This window comes from Haliotis rufescens, unplaced genomic scaffold (assembly GCF_023055435.1).
Source record: "Haliotis rufescens isolate VD_foot unplaced genomic scaffold, xgHalRufe1.0.p SCAF_10, whole genome shotgun sequence".
NCBI classification, from domain to species: Eukaryota; Metazoa; Mollusca; class Gastropoda; order Lepetellida; family Haliotidae; genus Haliotis; species Haliotis rufescens.
The window spans coordinates 10334919-10345047 of record NW_025963780.1 but is presented as its reverse complement, the minus strand read 5'-3'; the positions used below and the strand labels follow the sequence as shown (position 1 = coordinate 10345047).

At 35.7% G+C, this 10129-nt stretch overlaps 1 protein-coding gene across 9 annotated transcripts in view; it reads right to left on the bottom strand.

Moving 5' to 3' along the window:
* Positions 1-4018: 4018 nt before the first annotated feature.
* LOC124125808 (protein boule-like) overlaps positions 4019-10129 on the bottom strand; it is a 56387-nt gene continuing 50276 nt past the window's right edge. For all 9 annotated transcript variants that reach the window (XM_046489172.2, XM_046489175.2, XM_046489181.2 and 6 more), the window contains one exon: positions 4019-9526. In XM_046489172.2, the coding sequence (XP_046345128.2) occupies positions 9191-9526 (336 nt within the window). In that variant the 3' untranslated portion in view covers positions 4019-9190. The remainder of the gene's footprint in view (positions 9527-10129) is intronic.

Here is a 10129-nt window from a genome sequence, read left to right as displayed (position 1 = left end):
TTGTCTGGTCCAGATTTGATTATTTTCAGACCACTGTCATACAGATGGAATATTGCTGAGTGCAGCGTTATACAACAAAGTATCACAAGCTGACTTTTCATCAAGATGGGTCTAAACATGATTTTTAAAGTCAACCAAGTTTGGTTAGCTTTGCCTGATTTTAACAGGAATAACCACAGATCATCTCTGTTTACCTCAAAAATGGGTCTTCGAAATTACAAATATTGAACAAACTGGATTTATATTCAGAGTTTGTTTGATTCTTGTTAAACACACCTTTAGTTTAGTTTTCCCACAATGTTTAGCCTTGATATTCTCATGCAGTTGCCTGAGATTAGCATAATATTGGCTATTCATGGTCTGACCAGTCAGGAGGTAGTTCTGCAGGAAGATTCCATTGGAATCAAAGAAAACCATCACCAAGGGCTAGAATAAACTCATAAGCATCATTCTTCAGACTGTTCTCAATTCTAATGAGATATGTCTACTGTATTGGCTTTGTGACATGTGGTGAGTTGTCTATAATCCATAATCATATATTTTATATTTTATCAACATTTTCCTTAGTGGTAGCAGTCACAGGTTTTCCTCATCTTGGTTCTTTGAGGCTCTCTCTCTCTTCCCCTCCACTGCCCACCTCCTTAACAGTGGCAAAGGAGGGAACACTATCCCCTAAAGTTGACACCATGTTCACATGGATAGACGTTACTTGAGATACTTGACAGCGTGGTAGGCAATTTTGTCCATTTTTACAGTACCTAGTCACTTTGATGCCTGCAGAAACATGCTGACTTGTGCTTTTGCTTTTGTAAGCATGGAAAGTATTGAACTTTGTAAATGTTTTAGGAGTGTACAGGACATCCTTATGGGCTCAGGACTTCTGAGTCACCCGTGGCTGCACACTGTTAATAGTTTGAATAATACTGTCCTCAAGTCTTTCAATGCCAAGAAATCTTCAAATAAGACCCAACCTAGATATCATGTACATAAGATTTCATCAAATTCTAAACAGCTCAAGATATAGTGTACTTTAGCTTTTGGGGACATTTTCACACCAGTAACTTTGACCTTCAACTTCCAGAGTGAGTGAGTGAGTATGGTTTTACGCCGCTTTTAGCAATATTCCAGTCTTCGGCGTGACGAGCGAACGCTTTAACCACCAGGCTACCTGACCGCCCCTTTCAACTTCCAGAACATTACAGGGTTAGATATAGGCTGCGTTTCTGATTCCAATAATAATTAATAAGGGTGAAACAATACACTGATATTCGGATGCATTGCGATACTTGACCCACGATATGATACATGATACACGTGGGCCAATTTAAGTACAGAGTTTCCTCGCTATTGCATCCTTCAATATAGCTCAAACTCAAATATAGCGCATGGCTCCCAAAATGTACTTACATTTTTAATTTGCTCAAGTTTTACACTGACATGACGTTATTGGAATTTATTACTTGCCCGTGAAGAGATCACCCGTTTAATAAACATACAGCTGTTTTACACATTGTGTAATACCAAAACGCGTGCTTATGTACTTGGAACATGTTTCACGAACAAATATTGAAAGCTCTCAACATCCCTAGGCTTATTCAACGACATTATGTGTGGAGTTGATAGATCACTGAGAGGAGCTTATGCACACTCAATGACCCCAGCAACCTTGTTGCTAGGCTGATGTCACATGGCATTGTTTTGCCGATGGATCTTGCAACAAAATTTCACAAATTATGTCATCGGGTATTGTGACATTGTAAACTTTGAGGTGCAAGGCCCGCTCCCCAAGGCAATCGTATTGTAGCGCAACGACAGTCGTTAGTCTAAGTTAAAGTTTGTGAGTTGCGATAGTCTTAGCCCTACAATAATTTTGTGAATTCTAAAGGTGGACTGTTGTATGGTATTAAATTCATACATTTCAACTTTTGACGTGTTTGAAGTATTATGCTCAATTGAACTATGCCGTGGATCGTGTAGGTGTCAGCCTACTCATACTCAACAGTGTAATTCTAAAAACGTTATAAATGACAAGAATTAAAAAAAATACTAAACTCGCTCCCGTGTAAAACCAATTTTATGAAACTCGTGAATAGTTGTGGTATTCACTTGTTTCATAAAATTGGTATTACACGGAAGCGAGTTTAGTATTCTATATATATTGTTCCTGATTGAACAATAATTTCAGATAAAATTCCTTCACCCATTTCATCAAAATTCTTTGAAGTTGTATCATTGGGCATTTTGTAACCGAATTACCGGTAGATTGGCACAAAAATGGGTATACAGCTGAGTGCTATTTCCGGCTAAGGTTACGAGAAAATACACACGATAACTTTACTCTCCGTATATAAATCAGTGCTTATGAGAGCAGGAAATATAAGTTAAAAGGTAAATCATCATGTCCAGAAATGTTTTATATCAAATTTCACATTTTTAAGGATGAAGTTTGTTATACCTGTTCGTTCACCTGAATTTGTGGAAGGGTTTAGATGTTGTTTTTTTTAGCGCATAATATTCGATAAATATCTTTTTTACATTATGAATCATAAACTACTATTCTAATCTTTTTACAAACTTTGAAACATACATTGTAGATCATGTTAGGTGGACAGAGCACGTACTGTTGTGTTGGTCATCTACCCCCTAAGACTCCATCTCTGTTAAGAGTCAACAACAGGAGACATTGTCTGAACCCAGAGGGCATCACCGCCCCCCGACAATGTTGACATTTTAATTTTTCTGAAAAAGTTTAACTATTCAGACTGTGAAGTACACTGATTATTTTCTGCTGTTTTGAAATTTGAAGTGTTTTGAAGGAAAGTTCCACTTCAGTTGTCTTGCTATCATAAAAGAAATTTGACTGTTCCAAAATCATGAAAGGTCCAATCTTGACATGCTTGAAGTCTTGAAACTTAATAAATGCTGTAGTACCGTTATGATTTTCATTTTAATAGTTGTCCTTGTGTCTGGGAGATGTGGGGTAATGTTTAAGGCAGTATTGCAAGGGTGCAAGAAGCTATGCCCAAGTTTGTAAAAGTACTGATTTAACTTTGATTTTTCACTCCAGTAACCCACACTGACGGATGCACAGAAGCCGCTGTTTGAAAAAATACATTTTGCAGCAATTGTATGTGGTCTTACATGCTCCGAGTGGGTTTTCTGATGTCTGATGTCCACAGGCGTCATAAAGGAAGGCAGTTATAGATTTAATTGTGTAGACAGCTTATGCTTACTTATTATAGACATTACCAGAGCATACACATTTACAACATGCCCCCACAATATTCAAGGCCTATGGGCTCTGGGGCCCACCTTAAAATCCAAGGTTAACCGACATTCCTTTTTGAAAAAAATTTCTGTTATAAATATATTGTTTCCATACAATACTGACAATACCTTCTGATTGAGTGAATGATCTTTTCATGAATTAACCCTGACCTCATACAGAGTTATGGATCAGCGATCATGTATACTAAGTTTCATCAAATACCAATCATAGATACTCAGGTCTTTTATTTCTTGTCAATATTGAGTGACCTCAATTTTTAATGTCATCAAATGATGTCCGATAAATTTCCTAGTGGCATATTGGAGGTACATAAAGTATGGAGTCTCCAATATTTGTCACAAGTGCATGGTTGAGAATGCAAATTACATTGGCTGATCTCGGCCTGAGCAAAGCCTAAAGTGCCCTTACAGGGACTTGATGAAATTTCTGTCATGATGCAATGCCAAATCAGCAAATACAGTATCACAGAACTGCATCCCAAAGTGATCCGTGACTGATGTCACTATGTACAGTCTACAGTCATTTAACTGATACATTTGTGAGTACTTTTTGATGGCATTAAAGTAGTTATTTTATGCACTTAACTGTAAATACATACAGCATATATGCTTTGACATTGTGCAAATGACAAGGCATGATGCACAAATTGCAGTTGATAAATGTTAGGGAATTGACTTACAAGAGCAATAAAGCCACCATCAGTGGAAAAAAAGAAAAGAAATAAACTAATATATTCATGAACACATTTATTCTTTGAAGATTGTCACATTCATCAAATGAGTACACAAATTACAGACACTCTTACAGTCACAACCAATTTCTGATGTACAGATGCAACAATCACTTTTAGCATACACAGTGGTGACTAGATGATCACAGGGAGTATCTGTCACAATACAAACATGGTTGCCAAAATATCTTTCCTTGTCAGGAACAACTGCAAAACGCAGCTTTGGATACAACAAAATTAATCATTTCTATTAAGGTCTTAGTCCTATGTCTCAAATTTCTTATAATTTCCCTCAAAACATGTAATGAAATTGTATTTTAGGATCAATGAATGTATATATTCATAGTGCTGCAAAGGCTAACATTTAAATTTCACATTCAGGGCCACATAAAAATCCTAAATCTGAAATGTCAACTGTAATTATTTATAATTATTTTCAAAACCCTGATAAACAAACATAACCATATCTTCCAATTAAATATAATATTCTTATTCTGATTACATCATTACACATTAGATAAATTGTGCTTATGGTTTGAATTGTCCAATCCCAGGACAAAGCAATGTAGATAGATAATCAATGCTTAGAGATCCTGAAATTTCAATCAATACAAAAGGTGTTATGTCATCATCAACATGTATCCACATCATAATCAAAACATACATCAATATACTTATCAGAACTGACAATTAAAAAATAGATCACATTTGGTAACAAAAAACGTCTGCATCAAAAAATGAATATGTTTTGATAATAAAATTCTCTATAAAAAAAGATATAAATATAGATAGCATACCCATCTGAATTAAAGTAAATTTCAACATATCATAATAATGTATAGCATTGAATACACTGGTTTAACAACTAGTGTACATTCAAGTTGGAACAAAGAAACCCTGCAGACACAAAGAGCAATTGACTAATCAAATACTATAGTGACTAGAAATGAGACAAAACTACTGAAAACCCACCTCAAACAGGCAAATGTTTTGGACATTACAAACTATTTCCATACAAAGACAAGACTAAGCTTCACAATCAGATTCTGCCGGCTTATCTACAAACCAAGAACAAGCAATTATTGCTTCAGTGTATACAATGTTTTCAGGGTTGAGTTAGAACAGAAATAATGCATCAGTAAATCATGAGCATGTCAACCTTTGCATTTGGAAAATAGGAAGTTGACATACTGGGTTCACGTAACTATGGATCTTTTAGTTTGGGGCCAGCAGAGATAGCATTCAAGCAGTGTGTCAGTTAGTCACAATTCTCTTTTCAAATAATGAATTCTGAATCAACTTACAGATGATGTCACATAAATAGTCTAATAATTAATAAACATGTCTGGCAGTCAAAAGATAACCAAATGAGACCAACATATAAATATGTTCACATGGACCTGAATTTCACACTTTGGGATCGTGAGCCAGCCCTACTGATGAGGTCATGGTTTTTACTCTAAAACTACCAGACATAACTACAATATTATTGCTTTCGCAAATTTGCTGTACAAGGCACACATCTGCTTAGTTTTCTAAATAGAGAAGACATACATTCTTGATACAAGATTCATCTTTGACAAGGTGTACTGTAAACAAGAATACCAGTAGCTTTGCTATGTGCAAATATGCTAATATATCTTGTTTTCACAACTTTCAACAGATCATTTACAACATTTTATCAAATCTCTGAAACATTGCCAGGATCAATCACAACCTTGTAACCATATGGCATCATGTTTCCAAACTTTGTGTGATGTAATGCAATTCTAAAACTACAATTAACAATACAAGTCTCCCAAAATGTTTTAATCACCAACATGCCCATATCTCTTTGTGGTTCTGATTTTTAGTTCATCACTGATTTAGCTTTGAATCAAACAGTGTGAAAACAGTAAATGGAAAAAGTTAAGGTGCAAGATCTGAAGTGTGCTGTGAATATATTTTTGTCAAAGTTTCTCTCTTTGGACTGGCTCTGCAATCAGACCTCAAACACTTCCACTAAAGCTGAATACATCAAATTATTGACAAACAAAAGTCACATATCAAATTCAACAAAGCCATGTCTTGGCATTGAACTATCTACAGTAATAATCATGTATCTGTCCTGAAATCACAGCTGTTAACACAAATCCTGAAATGACTATGGTTAATATCAGTCCACATTGTAATACATAAAATATAAAGTAAAAGATAACATTTGTTCTTGTTAACTCCTTGCTTTCAAATTAATAATACCCAGTAGGTTCATTAAGTGTTAGTTCTTTTACATGTTGGGTCAGTCCTAGAAAATTACTTTCATTTCATGTAGTCAGGATTGTTGGTGAAAACCAAAACGAGTTCCATATTTACTAATTGGGCACATAACTACGTTACCATGGAAGAAAGTACCGATTCTGAAGGCAAGGAGATAACTTAAATAATTCCACATAGATGAGACCATAACATTTTTTTAACACCAAGGCATGGAAACTGGCTCTCAGGAAAATGATTACCAAAAAACACTGTTGGAGATATTTGATATTGTTCCTACCATTATCTTTTTGTTGTTGATGACAACAATATTTCCAAAAGTCACTTGTCTGCTTATGCTACAATGCATACAAGTATGAGATAAATATCAATAATTACAAATTGACTGCATGTTTATGGTTTGGATTTTAGCACCTGGTACCCAGTAAGCAGTGTTCCTCTCTCAGCCTTGTGCTTATCACAACCAGGTGCCCTCAGAGCACAAACAACTGACACGGAAAGACTAGACACTTGGACTGATGGATTTCCTTGCAGTGGTGCAGCCAGGGAAAGAGGGATTGTCTGTCTATGGACTTGACTTCTTATCTTTTGTTAATTTTATAGATATATAGATATATATGTATATCTCCAAGTATGTGGTATGTCAGTAGCTCTGATTTTGGATAACTAGGATTCTAACATCATTTTCGATGAACAATATCAGTAATAATATGTAAGATCAAGAAAATGACACGTGACAATAATAATTTACCCACAGTACTTAATTTTCCAAAACAACTTACAAACACAATGTATTCATTATGTTGCAAGAATATTGTTTTAGGTGTAGACTGGAGTATTTATTGTTCAAAATGTATGCTGTTTTAGGCTCAAATGTTATCTAGGTCCATAAATGATTCTGATTTTCATGGTGACTATTTTCAATATTCTACCAACCTGAGAAGTGACTTGACTTAACTGAAAATCCTTCTATCCTGTGAAGTTTTCTGTTGTCTCTTGAGTATGGCTGCACCACTGTATAAAGGATACTATACAACATTCCAAACAACAGAACCCTGTTGAAGCAGGCATGAAAACATAACAAAATGAAATAAATAATACAAGTATTCAAGATGTGGTATCATGATAAACATAGAGATGAGGAAAATGACAGATAAACCCTCAATATGATAATAAGTAACTTCCAAAATATATATTATATATCATCTATTTCTGTAGATATTGTCAAATAATTTAGCTGACGGTTTTGTATCCGGTGTATACATAAGCTGATTATCGGCCATGATATATAGCCAAAATACTTTGAAGCACAACCGACCGGTAAAAACACAATACTCAAATGTTAGATGTTGAAACAGTCAAAATGTGGTATGTTCACCAAACACAAAATAAATGCATATGCTATGAATTTGCACAACATGCAAATATGAAAGCTATAAAAGCAAGTTTACAAAACAGTGTGTCGAGAACTACTGCACAGGACAATGTGGGACATGAAACAAAACAGTGACAGAACGTAACACAAACAAATGATGGAAGAATGGAAGGAGCAGCACACGAGGGATGTAACGATGTTGGCTGGGGGCGTGATACAATACTCACTCTCAACTTGCAATTCAAGGGTTGCAATACCAAAGACCAAAAATTTGATACTCTTACAAAATGTTAAACTTAGGTCTGGCATGTCTTCAATACAAAATGGATAATATTTAGAGTATTGTTCATGTCATGCAACCCTTGTTAATATATTGTATCAGCTACTGTCGCCATATGATAAATCTATCATTGTTCCGTTACACCCCTACAGCACACTGATGGCACAATGTATGATTGCATGATGTAACAACGCAGGCGCAAATCTTAACGGGAACATTTGTCTACCCTTGCCAAACACAAAATCTTTGCCAGCTGGTAATTCTCAGAGCAAATTTCAGTAAACACGTGTGGAAACAGTTGAACTTTATTAAAATTCACTTTTACCATGATTCTACATTATTTTAAAGAGTTTGCCATTAATACTGTGGTCTTATTATTAAAACTTACTTGCCTGACAGAAAATATACTTGATTAAGACCACAGCCTTGCATTTGATTTCACCGACTTGATAAATTAAACAATAACATCCCCATGACCCACCATCCCTAACTATTTACCACTTTCAAATGAGGTACATGCCATTTCTCCTATTCTGCTGTTAAGCTACTTTTCACCACAGTAATATTTCCTGTTATGTCCAACAGCTACCTTCTGTTAACACCAACATTTGAAGTCTCTGAAACTTTTATAGCCGTTTCAAGTAGACCTAGTACCATATCACTTGGGAAAACAGTTATTCACATACATATCAGTACTTTCCCTGGGAGACAACTGTTCAACAAATAGTAGAAAACATTGATTTCAGTATTCCATTAACATTGTCAAACATTATTTTAAGGATACAAGGAGAAGCGGATAGAAGGGTAAACAAATGACTTCCTGATTTGGCCATTAGACTTGTTACAACAAATCTCAATGCAGGTGTACTGAGGTATTCAGTGTTGCTTTTCACCTATGATAGACAAGTGTGGCTGCCCAGCCTGGAAAAGGCACTGGCTCAAATATTCACATTCAATGTACAAAAATAAAAGTGTCATATTCATGATTTATCTTAAACTGGGTACAAGGTCATCATATTTATTCACGTCGAGACGACAAAATTAGCACTCTTAAAAGTGTTGGATCCAAAATTATCTCTTAATCCCTCCAGCTACAGTCATGAGTACAACTGACCAAACGTTCTGTTAAAAAGTTACAGTAATCATCATTCTTAACTTTCCACAGAAACACATAACACAATGCCTTTGCATAAGAATATTCAACAAGATGAGTTTCTTTTACAAATAATTTCAATTGAGCTGTCATTTTTTCTGTTACATATTTCAGTTGGAGCTGGGATTAAGATGTGGGGCCTTCATGATGCCCTCATGACAATGTTCCCCTGTGTCGGAGGCCCCACCGTACACAGAGCCAGGCGACAGCATCACTCGCTGTACCTTGTGGCCATGCTTCACAAGAATTGTAGGGCTACTGTAAGAGCGCCTAGTAATTGCTACATTTCTCTTCAAGTTAGCGACAGTGGTGGCAGTATTGGATGCAGGAGTATGCATAGGAAGCACGGTTGTAACAGGGGTCTGCTCAGAAGAGGCGAGACTGTTAGCGTCAGTAACATGCATGTGATTGGCCAACGGTGGCTGCACTGGCACCACACCAGTACCCTGAAGAGAAAGGGGGGATGGCTTTAAACACTAGTCATTACACCATGCTATGTAGGCAATGCATTCTCCAATACCACCACTAAATGCCACATAATCGGGATAAGATTAAACCAATGCTACAGTGCCCAATTTTGTGAACAAAATTTTGGGAGATTATCTGTTTGAATATTTAATGCATTTAGGTGGACTGTTTGAATTTTTTTTATTCCAAAACATATTTGAGGAGGTACATGTCCTAATGCATTGTCTCCATAAATGCAGTCAAATGGACTGCTCAACAAGACATGATAACAGTCAGAGCACCAATACTGGCAAGATAACCGACAAACACCTTACACTGTCTCAGTAACATACAAGGTAAATGTAGTGGAAAATGACCATGTAAATCCATGATAGACATTGACAATGAAATGATTAGAGTACCTTACAGTTACACAGAATAAAATCCTAAATATTTCTTAAATATCGTAAAAGTGTTGGTACTGTTTGTATAAATTTTATTTAACACACTGACAATTTCACGTAAATATATCAAGGCATAAAATTTAACTTTTTTCTAAATAAAGACAACTATTTCATAAATATGATATCCTAAAACACTCT